Source organism: Amblyomma americanum, chromosome 10 (genome assembly GCF_052857255.1).
Source record: "Amblyomma americanum isolate KBUSLIRL-KWMA chromosome 10, ASM5285725v1, whole genome shotgun sequence".
NCBI classification, from domain to species: domain Eukaryota; kingdom Metazoa; phylum Arthropoda; class Arachnida; order Ixodida; family Ixodidae; genus Amblyomma; species Amblyomma americanum.
Genome location: NC_135506.1, coordinates 1,172,638 through 1,191,804, shown reverse-complemented (window position 1 = coordinate 1,191,804; position 19,167 = coordinate 1,172,638). Strand labels below are relative to the sequence as shown.

At 47.4% G+C, this 19,167-nt stretch overlaps 2 protein-coding genes across 12 annotated transcripts in view; one reads left to right on the top strand and one right to left on the bottom strand.

Annotated features, from left to right (window-relative positions):
* The window catches only part of LOC144106489 (uncharacterized), a 492,993-nt gene that overhangs the window by 89,973 nt on the left and 383,853 nt on the right, over positions 1 to 19,167 (bottom strand). The window lies entirely within an intron of this gene.
* Positions 243 to 19,167, top strand: part of LOC144107536 (cyclic GMP-AMP synthase-like receptor) — a 34,004-nt gene continuing 15,079 nt past the window's right edge. For 2 of the 10 annotated variants that reach the window (XR_013309298.1, XM_077640586.1), the window contains exons 1-5: positions 500 to 639; positions 2,204 to 2,266; positions 2,721 to 2,897; positions 4,863 to 4,968; positions 6,291 to 6,518. Coding sequence is in view for 7 of the 10 variants with exons in the window: in XM_077640586.1 (XP_077496712.1) it covers positions 2,731 to 2,897; positions 4,863 to 4,968; positions 6,291 to 6,518 (501 nt within the window). In the remaining 3 variants the exon portion in view is untranslated. Of the gene's footprint in view, positions 640 to 675; positions 915 to 2,203; positions 2,267 to 2,419; positions 2,564 to 2,720; positions 2,898 to 4,862; positions 4,969 to 6,290; positions 6,519 to 19,167 lie in introns of those variants that run through there. The other 8 variants (XR_013309299.1, XM_077640590.1, XM_077640588.1 and 5 more) reach the window with 7 other exon arrangements.

Here is a 19,167-nt window from a genome sequence, read left to right as displayed (position 1 = left end):
TATTCTGTTTGCGCGCATGCAGGCGTGAGACTTTCTGGCATCCTTGCTAAGGCAATGGATGAATGATGAATACTCAAAAGTAGACAAATGACAAAAGTCTCACGTCCTTGAAGTAAAATAATCGACGCCATCTTGCTCAACAGATCAGTTGTAGCGCTACGCCGCCCGTAGCTGCCCTTCCCTAGCGGCAAAAGACATGAACTAGAAGGGGCGCGCTGGATCAGCCGAGTGTGTAGGTCTCTATAGTTCAGTAGGTCTTGATTACGACGACCCAAACATTCAGTTTGTCGTCTGCTCCCGAAATAGGATTTCTTACTACGAGGACGGCGACGATCGGTATCACTCTGACGCTCGTGCAGACGAGTGCAGCGCCGCAGCGCCTCACGTCATAGCTTTAGCCACGCTCTCCACTCGCCTACGCCAGCTTTCCACCTCTAAAGCCCCTCCGTGACGTTTTCTTCCGACTCCCCGCCTCCCCTCCTCCCGTGCCAGCGGTACCGGGATGCGGTATGCCATGTGGTATGCGCACGCAGAAATGCGCGGCTGCAACGCAACGAACTAAAACCTTGGCGCAGCTGTTTGAGACAAAGGAGTGCATCGATCAAATCACAGTCAGTTGAAGTATTTTGATCGATCAGGGTGAGCATAATGGAGTATTATTGTTCTATTGAAAACGCAGTACGATTCTCGAACTTCGTCTTTGCAGTTCCCGCTGTTAGATTGCAAACGAAAAACTGACTGAAAGGCTCATACTTCGAACGGTGTTACCTCTAAAGGTAGTGCGCCGATGTGACCGCGATTAGTGGGTGTTTCGGACGGTGGGGAAGCGCACGTATTTCAGCGAGGGTGCGGTTTGACGCGAGCAGCGAAAGCGGGCGGTCGTATCTTAGGATCGTCGCGAACAGAGGCCGGTGGTAAGTGCACGCTGTACTGCTGGAGTTTGAAGAGTACCAGGTCAGCTGCAGTGTTGTGGAGCAGGGTTATTTTAAGGAAAGTGAGCAGTGATCGCATTGGTGACTTTTAGCGAAACGCTGCACGGGAGCGGGCGCTCCTCACGTGAAGTCGTCTATCACGCCTGGCTTCCATGTATACGTGTTCTCTGTGTGTTGCGCCAGTATTACTTCGCACTTTGTTTTTCCTTTGGCCTAGACCGACTGGCATGTATACGCATCAAGTTACTGTCTCAATTGACAAAGTTGAGAGTTAGCATTATGTGCTGACTTTCTGTCCGTGGTACTTCATAGAGGCTTATATCAGATTGCCTTAATATTTATGAGTCTGTGGGAATCCTATGGTTGTGAGTTTGATACGATCATTTTTGCAACTCACAAATTCTACTGGCACCTGTGCTCATTGCATGCGAAACTGATGTACAGAGTTGGTAGGTGCAGGTATTCCTAGGTTGGTTGTTTTTTTTTGTTTTTGTTGGGAGGGGGGGGGGGGGGGAGTGGCGCTGTATCTGTCACATATTGGCCGACACCTGAACCTTGCCGTATGGGAAGGGATAAAGGAGGGAGTGAAAGAGGAAAGGAAGAAAGAGGTGTCGTAGTGGAGGGCTCCGTAATAATTTCGACCACCTGGGCATCTTTAAAGTGCACTGACATCGCACAGCACACGGGCGCTGTAGCGTTTCGCCTCCATCGAAACGGACCCGGGTACTCCTAGGTGTTCAGAAATGAAGTGTCTGTGTCTGTGGTTCTTTTTGGGGGCAATTTCAGAAAGTTTGGAAGCATATCTTAGCTTCTGTTGCAATGCATTGATGGTCACCAGCAGCCATAGCACAGCTCTGTTTGAATTCAGGGATTTAAGAAGCTGTCGTATGCCACCGAAATGAAAGAACTCTATGTAGTGTCATTATGAAGCAAACCATAGCCCACGGGTGTAGTGTTTTACATTCTGGTTTTGCATGCATTGCAAACTGATCTCTGGTTTGTTCCCTTGCTTTAAGCAACCATGGTGCTGATCTCAAATTCATGGATTTAGGCACAAAATACAAAAACACACGTGTGCCGTGCGATATCAGTGCACATGGTTTAAATTAATCCACTGCAGCGTCCCTCATAGCTGAGTGTCGCTTTGGGACATTAATCTCCACAGTTTGCAGCCGGGTCCCTCATAGCTGAGTGTCGCTTTGGGACATTAATCGCCGCAGTTTGTAGCCGGTTCCCTTGCTTTGCATGAAAAAAGTTTGTTTCTCTTTCAGTGACTGCAGGCTGGCTTTGCTCCTAGTGAGGGGAGGAGTGTGCCCACCTGCAAAAGCAATCCAGTATGACTTCTTTACTTCACTTTAAACATAGCAGCTCTTATGCACCTAAATTTTGCATAAAGGTTGCATTGCTTTAGCTTCACTTCTTTATCTGCCTGTCTGTTTTGTCCTATGTTTCCTGTACTGCACTGCCATCAAAAAACGCTTTTGCAGAGGTCTAAGATGGCATGTCGCGAGAGTTAACCATGGAGTGACTACATGTAAAGAAATGTGCAGAGGAAGCTGTGCATTTGTGCTTAGAGTTTCAATGTATGGGACTCACCTGGTGAAACTGGACTGCAAACAAGTTTTAAGCAGGTAAAGAACTTATATACTGATAATGCTTTCATTGATACTGAACCAACTCTACTGTTTCTATGCATTGGTGGTGTAATCTTCTTGCCTTGGTATCAATGGTCTGCTTACTACTTCATTCTGGCCTGCAATTTTTGTCCTGATGTTGGAACGCATACAGGAGCTGAACCATGAGTGCAAACGTGAAGCCCGAGTACTACCTGGAGCAGGTGCACAAGGTGCTATCCAAGGACGACAAGACCACCGAGAATAACAAGAACACCCTTGCAACTGTTCTCGATGGCCTGTGTACGGTGATGAAGGAGTGTGACCCCCTGTTCAGGCTCATGTTTAAGAGGTAGATTGAGTATGTGCTCGGGTTGCTTCATAAAGTGTGCAAGTATTAGGGTGTGTTAATAACAACAGGACGCTCCGTCTAGGTCTGCAACTTTTCTTTTGGCGACCGTAGTGGGGGCGTTATGGGTTTGGCTCCCACTGGTGGCATGTGTTATTTCTTCTGCTTTGTCGAATAACCTCCTATCCAGCATGATTACTCGGTTGCTCTCCTTTTCTAAACAGCAATTAAAAAGCACTTTCTAGGACTTTATATAAACAAATCTGTCATTTCTCTTGTTCTTGTATGTATCAACACTTGTTCCCTACATGAGCATAAGTTGCTCACGTTTTTGGTGGTCTGCTAGTTTCTCTGAGGCAGTGATGTTTTATCACTGCTGCTTATTCTTAATTTGATGTTTGCATCAGTGTCTCTTGAGTACATTGACAAGTGGCTTCCTTTAAGGGGGGACGCAGCTTTAAAGTTCCTAAAAATGGCCTAAATATTGATCTTTTGAATATTGTTGTATGTGCTTGTATGCGTTGTTTTATATCCTGTCCAAAAGTTTCATACCTGAAATCGACCAGAAAGTGGTCTAAAAAATTATTTCATGAACTGCATTGGCTCTGCATTGCTGGGAAACTCTGAAACAATGCGGTTTTCTGCCTACACCTTGTGGAGCAGATTTCTTCACAGCTGCTCTGTAGATTTTGACCCCATTTGTTTTGATGCACTCCAAGACCATATTGCAGGTCAAAACATTCTTTGTTTTCAAATTTGTGAAGAACAAATCTCTTGTATGAAATGTTCTTCTCACTCTAGATATGTCAACAGACGTAGTCGGTCATTTGATGGCATACCGTCTGGTCAGGAATGATGGCTGATGAGGTTCATTCACTGGTCACTGACCGTGACCATGTTGACAGACACTATCGAAAAAATTCAAAACCAAAATCTGTGCTTTGCGAAAAATTCAAAGATGGTCTTGACATGTAGCATGCTAGTAGGAACGCAATGAAAGTATAACCAGCCTTCTACCGTACTGTCTGAACTCTGCAGCCTTTTCACAATATTCAAAGGAAAAATATGTGTTAAAACTCAGTTCTCTGAAAATATGGTAAGTTTTGTGGGAATAGTCACAAAATTACTTCTAATATGCTAAAAAATTTTCTATAAATACATCAAGAAACAAACAAACAATTTGCTGAAAGCCACTACCCCCTTTGAACGATTTGCAGCATTTCAGTGTTGCCAACTAGCCTGCTCAACTATAGTCCATGCAACACTGATCTACGACTTGAGCAAAGTGCAGTGGTGGTGTTGTCGGGAATGACCCATAGGAGTACATAAGAACAAAAATTTTCAGAGCAGTTTTCTGATTTCACGGTGCACCTATGAGGCCGTTCCTTCCTTCACAAAAGACGAGGACATCCCAGAACAAAATATTCAAGTACTGAACGTCACTTCAAGGTCGACATATTTTTAAAGCACCGCAATATGTGCATGCTGGAGCTACCGGTGAGAGCATGGCCTATAGAAACATTCCAGAATTATTTTCTCATTTCACAGTGCTTATGTGAAGGTGGCCATACGTTAACCACTGGCAAGTGCTTTTAAGAAGAGCATGAAAAGTATGCAGTGTTATTTTGAAGCTCATATCACTTTAAAACGTCATGATAAGTATTTGCTTTGATGTCAGACATACCCCCCTGCAATGTCTAGGCGTTCTGTTAGTTGGGCGTTTCTCTGAATCGTACATGCTTCTCATGTAGTCCTGCATGCTGCCATGTGTGCTACAGTTGGCTGCAAATGCAGTTGTTCAATCTAGACAGCCCTGCATGAAAGACTGTCCTCAAATGACATGACAAGTGAATTACGCACAGTAGCAAACGACTGTGCAGACAATACACCCGGCCACCTCCAGTGACTGTGAGTGCCTTCTGTGTTTTTGTTGGTCTATATTTGTGTCCTCACTTGTTTGTTATGTAGGCTGTTCTACACCGGAAGCAGCTACGAAGGCCTTCGGATACGAGAGGCCGATGAGTTCGACATCAACCTTGTCTTGAAATTGCCTGTTCAAGGGGACGAGTTTCAGGTAGCAGCCTTTGGCTGTCTGTTGCTTTCAAGCTTGCTCACCAGCAGTGGGGATTTATTTATTGCAATCTCCTGCATGCTTCAGTCCGATATTTCTGATAGCCTTTTAAGCTCTGGAGTGGCATGCCTGCCCCGCATTTTGACGCCTATCCCGCATACCCTGGGCTTGCCCTCAGGACTCCCCTCCGCGAGGTTTGCAGCTCTTGAATCCAGACCAGTGGGAGGCCGCATTGCTCAGTTTCGACTCGGACACACAGATTCGGGTTGTGACAAGAGCCCTAGAAGTCGCCGGACGCCACGGGCTCGTGGCCACTGGATGGGGCTATAACCCAAACGATCTGCTACTTTTGTCGACGAAAATAAAGTTTACCCTTCTCCTCCTGAAGCCTGTGTCTGTAATTAGAGGATAGTGCTTATGATGGCAGCAGGGCAAAGTTTATGTGATAAAACGCTGGGTACTTCACCATTATGATGAAAGCGTTGCAGTTCCCACTCGGTGCAGTGCTCCTGCAAAGTTTGCGGTTTGGCCCCGAGTACATATGCGTAGAGTTCAAGAAGGATTTAGTAGCTGCTGTGCCTTTTACAGCGAAGCTGTATACCTTTACCGTCCAAGGAAATTTTCGTGTCGTCGTCAGCAAAACCCCAAGAGTGGAAAAGTACCTAACAGCATAGAAATCATAAATCATACTGATCGTAAAGGAGTCGTAATATAAAAAATACAAATACAAAACACAGCATAGAAGTTGTACATCATACTGATCATTGGCAACACGCGACAACATGTTGCCAAGGGGTCCACGGAACACACGATGTGGTCCCTGCGGTGGGATGGGACGGGACCCTTGCCAGTTGGGCAATTTAAGGAAAGGAAATGAAGCCTGTGGCATATGTCTCGTTGGACACCCAAACCGCGCTGTAAGGAAAGGAATATTTCGGAGGCGCGGTGCCGTCAATTACAACTAGGTGTTCAACATTAGGTTTACAGCTGGTTCGAAAGGGGTTGACGTCATTCGATGCCCTCGTGTGAAGTGCAAACCGCATGATGTATGATAACGGTGCCTGCAAACAATGCGAGGCACGTTCCTTCTCCCCGGTGCGACTCCTGGTAAAGATTACGGTTGCGTTTTCATGTCGTTGTCATAAGCAAAAATCACCACTCTAAAAGTTGAAATGCAAACAGCATAGCTTTGCTGTCCAACCACTTTCACAGCGTGGATTGGAGCCACAATTTTTTTCATTCTTGTGTCTTGTGCATGGTGCTGCCATGCTGATCCAGCTGCATTAACCTAGCCTACAGCATGCTTGTCTGTTTGTGTCTTCCAGCTGGTTGCTGAAAAGCCTGGTCACGTGAGCTACACTCTAACCAAGGGTTGCAGAGGGCGCATCCTGGATAGCATGGAGGGTCCACTGGTGCAGTCATTCTTTGGCCTCTTCAGCAGGCAGCTCAAGTTTCAGCCACAGCTGTTGAGGACATGGTTCCAGGGAGTGATGGACAAGGCTCTGAGAGCGTACACGCCACCAAGCGGAGATGATGGGTCGAGGCTCTTTGAGGTGAGCTCTGTTCTGTCAGCGCTACTGCTCTAAGCCATGTTCTCAAAAGGTTCTCTCACCATGGTGAAGACCGAAACAGGAATAAAGCAAATGCCGTGCCACATTAACCGGTATATGACCTGATGTACCTAGTGTATATGATGATCCAATGATTTACCAGATAGCACACTTCTCTGTCTCATCCAGATATATTCCATCTCCAACTCACTGCAAATTTTAGTGAAGCCATCACTTAACATGCTTTCAATCACATCTTTTTAATACCGCTTTTGCTTTATTGTTAAGTGCCATTTTGATAGAATCTTTGCGCTTACATTTTTCTTTTATGCTTTTCATCTTTTTTTCACATCTGTTTGTCATATTTTGCTGAGCATATAATGAATTGTACTGTATCACGACTTGTTTGATTACATGCTGATAATAACAGGAGTTACGAGCATTTTATACTATTTTGTTGTTGTGCTTTAACATATCCATTGCGCATCTCTTTTCATTTGCTGTGTACTGCATTTTTCATTTCATTCCGTTCTGCATATTGTGTTAGAAATTGCTTGATATTTGATGCCCCCCTTACAGAATGTTCCATTGGCCTGTAAGGTAGTTCACATAAATATTTTCACATTAATTCTTTACTAGTCATGCAAAATGGTATTATGCGGAATTTTTTGTGTGCATGCTGCATATTTGCCATATCAACATGTGAGGTCACAAGGCCTCATTCACTTTGTTTTCACTCGCTTGGAGCAAGTGAAATAAAAAAATCGCAGACGATCAGTGCAATTCACAAAGTGGTGTATGCTTTAGCATTTGAGTCCACCTGGCGTTTGCGTCTCTTTTACTTGGCTTCAGCTGCTAAACAAAATTGCCTGTTATCTTCACTCTACGCTTGTCCTTTCTGACGCTTTGCCTCTGCAGTCACTCAATGATGGGATCCCCAGCAAGCTGCTGAAGCTCAGCCGACAGTGCTCGGTGGGCTTCTGCATCGCTGGCCGAAGGGACAGAATCCATTACAGTTGCCGACGGATTTTTCGGACTCGAAGGGACCCGAAAAATGGTCCGAATAATCAAACAGTCCGAAAAACCTTGAAGTACAAAAAAATCACTTTATTGAAATGAATTCAGCTTAAAAATGTCACTGATTTTACCTTGCAGCAAATTTCTCTTGCTGACGACGATTTGTGCCTGTATTTGTGCCAAAGTTGTGCTTTCACTGTACATGCTATACAGCAAGGTCGCCACATTTAGTTGCAATACTTCTCACGCTTCTTTGACGGACCCGGCGGGGCCATGTTGTCCACAACCCGAGTGTGCACCACACCGCTCGTCAAACACGCGCAAAGATAAGGCACTTTTCGGTCAAAGCGATGGAACCGCCGAACGCAATCACAAAACGGCGAATGGATGTAACTTCGTGAAGACTGAGCGCCACTCGGTCGACGCGGTCAGAGAAACCCAAGTCACGAAACGGCGAATGGCAAACGTATGAGACCCGCCACGGTGGCTCAGTGGTTAGGGCGCTCGGCTACTGATCCGGGGTACCCGGGTGGGAACCCGTCCACGGTGGCCGCTTTTTGATGGAGGCGAAACGCAAAGGCACCCGTGTGTTGCGTGATGTCAGTGCACGTTGAAGATCCCCAGGTGGTCGAAATTATTCCGGAGCCCTCCATTACAGCACCTCTTCCTTCTTTTCTTCTCTCAGTCCCTCCTTTATCCCTTCCCGCCGAGGTGTCAGATAGCTCCTGCACAATTTCCTTCCCCCAACAACCAATTTTCAACGTATGGGACAAGCGATAACTGCCCGCGACAACATCGGCAACAAAAGCAAGCTGACGGATGGATGGATGGATAGATGGATACGGCTGAACCCTTTGCATCGGGCGGTGGCTCAAGCCACCTAGCCATGTTTTGTGAAATTTTACTCCTGTCTTGCTTTTAGCCACCAATCAGATAACCTTCGCTTGGTTACTTCTAACCTCTTAAATTCCACTTTCCCTTCACTATCCCTAAACCCCAATGCCTTGGGTAAGTCAGCCCCGCTGCTTTCCACTGTAGGGTGAAGCCCTTTACAGAAAAGTATCAAGTGTTCAGCCATTTCCTCCTCCTCTCCGCACGCAATGCACAAAGTGTCTATCTCCTGGTACCTGACTCTATACGTCTTAGTCCGCAAAACTCCAGTCCTGGCCTCAAACAACAAAGAGCTTCCCCTACAATTATCATAGATATTTTATTTGACAATTTCCTGTTTAAAGGTTCGGTATGTTCCCAGTGCCGATTTCGTCAGCATCTCTGTTTTCGACAGAGCTCTCTCTGTTTCTTTAACCTTTTTCTTAACCGATAATTGCTAATGTCCAGATATTTGCTTGTCAATTTTCTAATTCGCTTTCTCCATTTCGTGTCAACATTCTTTATATACAGGTATCTGAACACTTTCCTAGCCCACTGCTTCTCCTCCATCTTTTTCAATCGTTCCTCAAATGCTATCTTACTGCTAGCCTCTCTGCTCTCGAAAGACGCCCATCCCATATCATCCTGTACCCCCTGATTTGGTGTATTGCCATGTGCTCCCAAAGCTAACCTCCCCACGCCACGTTGTTTAATTTCTAGCCTTGCTTGAACATCTGGTCTCATGCACAGGACCGCATTACCGAAGGTCAGGCTAGAGACCATCACCCCTTTCCAGATCCCTCTTACCACCTCATACCTATTGTAATTCCACAGTGCCCTATTTTTCATGACAGCAGCATTCCTACTAGCTTTATTCATTACATATTCTTCATGCTCTGTCAGATACTCAGCGCTGTTATTTATCCACACCCCAAGATACTTGTACTCATTCACTGCTTTTAGCACGAACTCCTGTATTCTATGCTCGCCGCCCTCTTCATTAAATATCATGACTGCAGATTTTTCCTTACTATACTTGAAGCCTAATCTATCTCCCTCTGTACTGCATATGTCTAACAACTTCTGCAGGTCTTCCTTGTTGTCAGCCATTATCACTATATCGTCCGCATATATTAGTCCTGGTAATGTCTGTTTAATCAATTCCCCTTACTTGAAAAAAGATATGTTGAAGCCTAGTCCGTTCCCCTCTAGCTTGGTCTCCAACCCTTGCAGGTACAACATGAACAACAAAGGGGACAGAGGACATTACGGCGATGACAATCCGGCTGCCACCTCGTGTCAGAGATCGCAGGGACCTCTACTAACAAAAATGAGGTACCAAAATTATGCTAAGCCAATCCAACTGCAGCGTAAATCCACCTCAATCCAAGATGGCGCCTTTTGCGCCGGCTAAAAGCCGATAAGATGGCCGATTTTGGCCCGCAGGCGACTGAAATTAGTCCGAAAAATCGAACTTTCGGACTTTTGAAATCCGAAATATCCGTCGCGAATATGTATGCGCTTCTATGGGGTGACTGACGGTGCCTCATCGTGGTCCGGAATATCCTACAAGTCCGAATTATTGGAGTCCGAATTACCCGTCGGCGACTGTACTGATCCCCTCACTGTCGGTGCCAGTTCAAACTGGTTTCAGAGACGGGAGGAGAACTCTCGGTGTATGTCCAGCTGCTTCAGAGGAGAACTGAAGGAGCAGCTGCAGCTGCTGACATGTTCTAGAGTGTTGGCCCTCCCACTCTGTCCACGTCTCTGATTGGCCGTCACACCTCCTCCTCTCCACATTCTGCTCTGCGACCTCAACCTGACACTGTGGGACATATCTCATGAAGATGGCAGCAGCAGTAGTAGCATTAAATAACTTTTGAGACAATCAGACATCTGATGCGACAGCTGGGCGAAAGCAGTTGGATTTACCCTCGATGATTACTTTGATGATTTTACACTAATGAATGCTTTTACTCTAAGCTGAGGCTTCACACACATGACAGAATTTTTGTAGAGGGTTAAGGTGAGCAGAGGTAGGTTCGAGGGTGCTTCTGGAGGGAAGCTGGCCTTCACACTGTATTCGATTTCACCGTCGTATTTTAATGTGATAACATTAGAAGCGTCATCACGGAAAAAACACAGCATGGTGGTCTGTCATAAAATGCACTGATTTTTTTTTATTATTCGAAAAGTCTGCTATGAGGCATAAGGTGAAAAAAGGGGAAGGAATGCGGGAAATTGAAAGTGAAAAGAAGGAGTGAAGACCCGTTGCACTGAGGTAGTTGCAGAGGTTGCTGATGAAACTATTGTCCATAGTCCACAGCACATAGTCACGTTCGCTGTTCCACCGCAGGCGCACCTCCCTGAGGAGCCGTTTTCTAATCGCAGCCGTCGCTGGGCACGTCCGCAACAAGTGCCGCACGTCACAAATGTCCGGTGCAGCGCTACAGTGAGGGCACCTGTCAGTTGCCGGCAGATCTTTTGCACGCCACTGATGACGGACAGATGGTGTCAGAGCCGCCCCTGCCCGAATCCTGCGCACGTATACCTCCTCCTGCTGAGTAAGACCACGGGGGAGAGGGTGCGAACACGAAGGAATTAGAGTGCGTCTTCGCTGGCGCAGAACTTCGGAATCGGAAACATGGGACAGGAATGGATCTGGGGGAAGAGGGGAAGGTGGCGGGTCGTCTGATGTGTGAACATGAGTCATAGCACCCGCTTGAATGCTATGCAGATCCTGAGCATGGCCGCGAATCCAGTGTATGCGCACAGGACATGGATACTTTGCGCAGAGCACATGAATTGATTGTGAAATCTGGAATGTGCGTTGAACAGCCTTAAGCTGTTTAAGGGCGGTGCGGGAGTCGGTGTAAATGTGAACTGTATTGAATGTTGGAACGAGCAGGTATGGGTGTTAAACAAGGCAGTTATGTTATGGCGCACATAGCCTCACGATTGATAGCTTCAAGGGAGCCCCACTGTCTGCGGGGGAGACGTTGAAATTGTGCCTGATATGCTATCCATGGCTGAAGGATAGAGCGCACAAGCTGGCGGGCCGTATGAGCACGTGCGCCACCAGCGCGCATAGCTATGCGACGAATCAGACCTAGAGTAGCGTGAGCCGATTTACGGGTGGCTGTCAGCCACGGGATGCCAGTCCCAGATGTATGGAGGAGAAGACCAAGAATACGAAGTTTCTACCTGAGGAATCGGAGAATTATGTATCTTAAAATTTAAAGGGGGAGCTTTCCGTAAGCCGGCTTTATTTCAAATGCGAATGAAACATGATTTAGTAGGAAAGAGTCTTAGACCCAGAGGTGGGAGGCGAGATGTCAGTACATCCAGCACGTGCTGAAGGACCGACTGATGGATAGACGCATCTGAATGACAGCTCCACAGGGTTATATCATCAGCATACGGAAGCACACGGATAGAAGGGATGGTCTCTAGGGCTCGAACAAGAGGAATAAAAGCCACATTAAATAATGTGGGGGCGAGAACAGAGCCCTGGGGTACTCCTCTATTGGAAGTGAAGTTACCAAAGGGCTTTCCGTGGACACGCACACTGAAGGTTCAAATTGCTAAAAAGGCGTGAATGGAGAGGAGGAACCAGTGAGGGAGACCAAGTGTTTGAAGGGAGGCAAGAATGGCAGAGTGAAGGATGTTATCATATGCCTTTGTAATGTCTGTAGCGATCACGGTTCGTACAAGGTGACTCTGCCAAGAGTGGTCAAGCACATCAGCAGCCGAAAGAGCAAGGCCTTCCTCTGTTCCAATTTATGGTCGGAAACCAATTTGGGAATCTGGGTAACAATCATAGGATTCCAGCCACCACAACAGGCGTGCGGCGAGATTGTTTTCGTAAAATTTGCAGATGGTAGGCGTAAGGGAAATGAGACGAAGGGCCGAGAGAGACACTGGAGGCTGACCTGACTTAGATATTGGAACCACTATAGAGTAACACGGACAATTGAGCGAGTTGGTACATCATTTTAAAACCGGTTGGCGCTTGTCCTTCGTTTTCTTTCTCTTGGTGTCCCTTGCAGCAGAGCTTTCGAAAGTTTTAAACCACAATAGAATGCTTCCAGTCTCCCGGCATGACGCCAGAATGCCACACTTCGTTAAAAGTATCAAGTAGGGTTTGCAAAGTCGTCCCTTCCAAGTTACGGAATAAGGAGTTAGGTATGCCGTCGTGCCCGGGAGTAGTGAAAGTTTTTAGGCGTTCAATGGAGGCCAGTAGCTCTGCCATGGTTAGGTCAGAAGTAATCCCATCGGAGGGCTCTGTAACTGATAAGTCAGGCGGAGACGTAGCGATGAAGTCATGGTGTGGAAAAAACTGACGGGCCGCTTGTTGTGCAGATGTGTCCTCATCCACATTCAGCACGAGGCAAAAGCTCTGTGTGTAATCTGCAACCTGAGAAGGACGCTCCATGGTGTGAAACACTTTCCAAAGATGTCGATTGCCTTGCATAGAGGACAGGCAGGCACACCATGCAGCCCAGCGTTGCCTGCTTAGCCGCTTTGCATAGCGCCGCGCACGTGCGGTACTGCGGTGAAGAGTGGGAAGAGCCGAAGGGTCATCGGGGTGATGAGTAGCGTAAAGATCCGCCTGGCGACGAAGAGTCCACAGATTCAGGAGGTGTATATCCGGGTTTGGGTCGTCTTCATTTACAGTAGTGGTAATAGTGTGTCGCGAGAACAGCAGAGAGAGTAGACAGTGCTGAAGATGAGTTGAATGTAGATAAATGATTGCCTGCACCTACAGAGTCCCATGATGTTATGCGTACGCTGCGGCATATTTTCCGTAGACGCGTAGGTGTCAGGGAGATAAAAATAGGGCTGTGATCACTACCCCAAGTATCTGAATCAATAGCCCAACGAGGGTTACCGGGGCCTAACCACCAAGTCAAATCAGGTGAATACGGGCCACCTCGTGGGCAATTAGAAGTATTTGGGTGGTTTAAAAGTTGAAAGGAATGATCTGAAAAGCTCCTTTGGATGTGGGCGCCCCTTGAGGAATCCAATGGGTAACCCCACGAAGTGTGTGCGCCATTGTAGTCACCACCAACTAGGATAGGGATACCCGAGTTGGTAGCACGTAGAAAACGAGCGCATCCCAGATTAGGTGATGCGGAGCCAGGACGACCATAAAATGAAACTAAAATAAGGGGTGTGCGTGCAGGTTTAACGAGAAGGGCGACAACGTTTTGACATGTGTTGCACCACCGTGAAAAGTTGAGCGGTGAATGCGGAACTGAACTGTGAATATAAATTGCAGATTTACTTGGGCTGAGGCGATGCAATGGCAATCAGGGATCGAGGGTGAATGGTATGCGCAGAAACCTGAAAGGCGTGGAAGTGAATTATGCTCTTGCAGTAGGAATGCCCATGCCTCCAGCTTTCCGTCGCGAAGGCGGATGTTCACTTCAGAGGCTATTAGCGAATCCTAGACGGTTTCACTGCACCACCATAGATGATGCGCTATCCATGACGAGACCGAAGAGCTATCCATGACGAGACCGAAGAGCTGCTATGATGAGGGATGTCACCTGCTTCATGAGCTCTAATATCTTATCCACTGTCGGGGTATAGTCACGGCTAACAGGTGGTCGGCACGTGATTGTGGCCCAGTGCTTACTCGAGGTGATTCTTCTGATGATTGCTCCCGAGTTATTAGAATTCTTCGAGAGGAGTGAGAACGACGCTGTTCCTGGCGCTGGGTGAGTTCGTCTAGTCGGCGGCGAGCCTCTGCGATGGCATTATCTAAAGCTGTTTCTTCATCTGTGGTATCCGCATGTGATGGATGCACTGGTCGTTTTGGTGTACCATTTGATCCGGGAAGGTGAGCCACCGCATGTGCATATGAATGCTGGTGAGGAGACATATGGTGAGCGGCGGGATCAGATAAAGGAAGTTCAGGGAAGTTGTTGTCGTCACATGCGAGAGCTGCAAAGCGATTACTTGTAGGAACATTAACTTTTGCCGGCGACTTGTGAAACTTCTTCGCTTGCTTCTTCTTTGGACACGCGGGGGAGCGAATGTCATGGTCCGGCGATTTGCATAGGGCACAAGGAACAGTTGGTTCATTCGTTGGTTCATTCATGTCAGCCACAGCTGCAGGATTAGGGCAGGTATTTTGCATATGTCCTTCCTTGTGGCAGTGATAACAAGAAATACGACGAGGTCGAAAGGGCTGTGGTTTGAGGATCGCACCCTAGTAGGTAAGGTACTTCGGGAGACTCAATGGGCCTTGCAGGATGAGCAGGTATGAGCCACGGCGCCCCATACGCCTTGCTTGCAGTACTGCATGAGTTAAGCAGCGAATGTTTGCGCGCACCTCCTCGGGAGGGCTTGTGCTGTCGACAAGATAAACCATGCAGCAGAGGGTGTCAGGACCGGATGTAAAATATATTTGCTCCGGGACATGCTTGCTGTCGTCCAGGGGCATCTGCGTAACTGCGCACATTTTCTGGGTGTTATCAAGGATGGCAAGTTTGCACTGGTGGTGTTCAATGGGCGATGGATGACAAACCTGCAGTAGTTCGAAGAGCCAAGAGCATGGTCAATTGTGGCTTGAACATTCCGGGCAGGGATGGCAGTCATATCAAAGCGCAATGTAGACTTGATAGTAACGCGGAACGAGTTTGCAGCAGGTGGCAGAGAGGCTTGACTCACGGGAGGCATCTGTGGAGGTGGCCGGCGCCCAGACGCTGATGACGGCCCTTGGTGGGAATACTGAACCGGCGCGACAGGCACAGTTTCTTGAGGGAGTGTCACAGGCACGGAGGCGGTGGAGCAGTCCATGTCACAGGCCAAAGTCGTAGCATCGGAAAACAGCGCAGGCTGGAGGCCCAGAGGCGCTGACGATTGCATGGACATGGAGGCTACATCAGGTGGCAACACAGTGGGCACCCGCGTAGCTGTCATCGCAGAATCCATGCAGACGTGTAGCGCGGCCTTGCTCGGCAGCGCCGAGCTAAGCCTAGCTTGCGCCCGAGTAGTCCAGTTGGGTTTCTTCACTTGAGAATGAGCCCACCTTGCCGGGAATTTCTCCGCAGGGGCGTCGTCGGCATTTGTTCTCACGGAGGGCACTGTCCGACCCATGCCACACGCGAAAAAACAGGCGAAAAAGCGGAAACACAGAGCTATAACGGACACGTATCCACCCGCTAGGTCTTCGTCTTCTTCTCCCAGGTGTACTGATTGGTCGAGACTGTGGGGACGCACCCTACTCATCCCCTTTGGTTGGTTTGCTTTCCCGCGATTCACCCTCCATAGTTTGTTACCGTAACTAATAAGAGCTGGCGCCTGCGCCGTAGTGCCACAGACGGCGTGACTGCTGCACGTGCGCAGGGGGGAGACGACTCTCTTTCGCTTGGGAACTCAGCGCGTGCTGATGTTCAGGCGCAGCGCTCTGCTCTCCGCCAGCAGTGCGAGGCCCAGTGGTGGGAACGTTCTCCAGCATCTTGTCCCGTCCAGCACCCCTGCTCTGGCGTGTGAGAAAGTTTGCTCGTAACCGTGCTGATGAGTCGGGCGACCTTGATTTCTTAGCATATTTTGTTGCTAGCTGGCAATATTGTTGTTATAGCAATAAATGCCTTGTTTCTGTCAACCAGTGTTGTTCCTTTGATCCCTCAAAGAGCAAGGCCCGCCGTGGTCAGCGTGCGCTCCATAGCACACGCGATCATGGGGTAGGGTTCAGCGGTTCTGAACTGTGTCAGCCGCAGTTAAGAGGGAAGGACGTATTTATCCCCCTATTTCAACCCCACATCTGGCGCCCAACGTGGGGCTTGCTCTTGGAACATTGGATGACTGTCTGTTCGGTTCGAGGAACACTCTTTGTGCGGACTTAATTGACAGGTGCTAGGCCTAGCATGAATTCTGATTGCTAGGACCTGCAGCATGCTATCTTGAGTGCATGTTTGAACTTTTCGTCATGCTCAGCACTTATTTTCTTCAAGGTTTTCTCTGGAGTTTCTTCAGCACGAGAACCACTTAGTCTGCTTCGAGGGAGCGTAAGGCCTAGCACCTGTGTTGTTAATTGTTGTTGTTAATTGTTAAATCTGCTTGTATGCCACATTTTTTTTTTTTTGTCCCGAAGTTTTACTATATTATTACCCTGTTTGTTTTGTTGCACTCCTGGGACCATAGTTCAGGCCAAGAAGCTCTTTGTTTTTCAAATTTCTGAATTTTAAACTTTTTTATGAAATTTTCTTCTTACTTTAGATATGTCAGTGGACACTGCTTTGCAAAAATTCGAGAACAAAATTCGTGTACTGTATGTTATGTTGAACTAGCCTTCTACCACATTGTCTTAACTCCTCAGTCTTTTCACAAGATTTAGAGGAAAATATATATTAGGAAACAATATCCGGCAGTACAACAGCAGGATTTTGTGAGAGTAGTCATAAAATTATTTCTAATATGCTCAAACAATTTCATAAGAGCACTTTCACAAATAAAAAAAAATTGCTGAAAGCTGTGCCCACCATAAGGTTCCCCATAGTTTGTTCTTTTTTCTTTTTCAGCTGTGTGGTTTTCTAGTGGATGTGGAGGATGGGTGTAGTGGGGGTGGAAGGTGTTAATTGGTGCCTCTGGAGGGTGAAGGGTTCACTCCCCAAGGCTGCAGACAGACATTTTCACATTGTAACTCTGGTACTGCTTCTGCAGTAAAAGGAACTGTTGCTATGGATGTTTGTCAGGCTGCATCATGATGGTTTTGTGAGGTCTGCATGATGCCCATTCAGTGTCTGAATAAATGGCAGGCCATTAAGCTTGCTACTTGTGGGACCTCATGCTTGCGTTTCCATCATGATCACATGGCTGCATAATGCCTGTGCTCATAATGCATATGCTGAATGGTTTCTTTTATAGTTTCATAGTATTCAGCATGCAAAAATATGGTATATAGGTGCACCGTTGTCCAATTCTGGCACTTGAAACATTTGGGATAACATGAGTCCCACTGTTTTATAAAGGGCTAAGCCATGTGACCACTGATGGCTTTGCACAGCTGCTTGTAAAGAGAGGTGCAACTGATGTCTCACTTCTGCAGTGTTGTGCACTTTTCTTGAAATGCTTCTGGGGTAACCCGAAATTTGTTCCAGCAATGGTTCTACGGGGGCTGGTTGGCTTGATATTACGTTGGTAAGAAAGTTTATACACTGCTTGGGAGTTAACATAACAGAGAGGTTGAAGCGCACACAGCAACTTGCTAATTGTGCTTCTCTATATCTACTCCGTCCTATCCTTTATGTTGTCCTGTCAATTTCTGAGCTGCTGCTTCTGTAACGTAAAATGGGAAAAAAACAAAGGGCAGCCGTAGTATCATCAGTGAAAAGTACGCGAGAGAAGGAAGTCGTTTTCTTGCTGTGGCCACCCGCACGCCTCTTGACCCTGACAACCAATGTTTCCTTAGAATGACAGAATCAATTCCGAGGGAGGGAAGGCGCAGTTGGGGGTGACAGAGTGTCGGGTGGGCGGATGAGGTCAGGAAGTTTGCAGGGATAAGGTGGCCCTAGCTGGCACAGGACAGGGTTAATTCAGAGGGACTGACCACTGACCAAAATGTGTCTCGCATTTATGGTGGAAATGAAAAAAACCGTGCCTCACCATGTGAGAATTGAGCATGGCAATGTCGTAGAAACGAGGATTTATCATTTTAATTTGGCATTGAAAAAAACAGACAGAAGTGCCATCTTGCTATGAAACCCTGCCATTATCCATGACCACATTTCGGTTTAATATCTCTGATTTGTTTTAAATGCAAGTGTTTTAGAGGAGGCAGTGCGGTCGCTCAGCTGCAGCCACTGAGAGACAGCACAGCTGCAGCCGTGTAGTGCACATCAGCACACGTTCAATGGATGGTGCGGGATTCTCACTGGCGACACCGGACAGAGTGGACGTATGTTGCTCTCGCTGCCTCAAGCAGTGCTAGCACACCTGCTTCACATTTGATTCCCTATGCGAATCGGCTATCATTTTGTTCTCTTTCAGGAGCGTTCTTCATATTTAATTAAAGCTTACACTCTCTTCAGTGTCCCCTTCAATGAAAAGCAGTGCAGCCTTCGCAAAGCCGAAAATTTGCTTTTAGCTTTTGTCACTAGATGGCGCCAGTGTGGTTTGCATTTCTTGGATGAAGCGGCAACCACGGTCCACTAAAACTTTCATTAGCAAGGCATAAATCTCTGTGCCTTAATAGCTCTGGGCGGGGAGACTGAAATGCATGATACTCTGTTTTAAAAAATTGGCGGTGGTTTAGCTCTGGTTAAATCTGGAATGACGATAGCTACAGCTGGCCGAGTGGAACTTGCTCAATTGAATTGCAAAGTCAGTCTTTCACCGCTCCATTTCTCTGGCCGTTCCTTCTTCATCTTTGTCCCACTTGACACGGCACATGCGCACAGCTGTGGCAGCTCGGTTTCGCCGGCGCGCCGCACCGCCGGCAGTAGCAACGTGACCAACCACGGCGCCGCGCCGCCGGCAGCTGCTCCGCACCACGTGACAGGGTGGTGGCGCCGCCGCGCGCTGAAGGCTCAAAATGCTACCGTAACGTAGCTATCGCTACAACATGTCTAATTACCATCTCTGCGGGTGATACTTATATTAGTCTTTGGTGCACCGCTTCTGCCAACATGCACTCGCCGTAGGTTTTGCTGGTGGTCATGGTTTCCAGTGTCAGGGTACATAAAACGGGTGCGCATATTGATAGCAAATTCTCAGTAAAAACCGTCTACAGTGTTTCTAACAAAACTACTGCGAA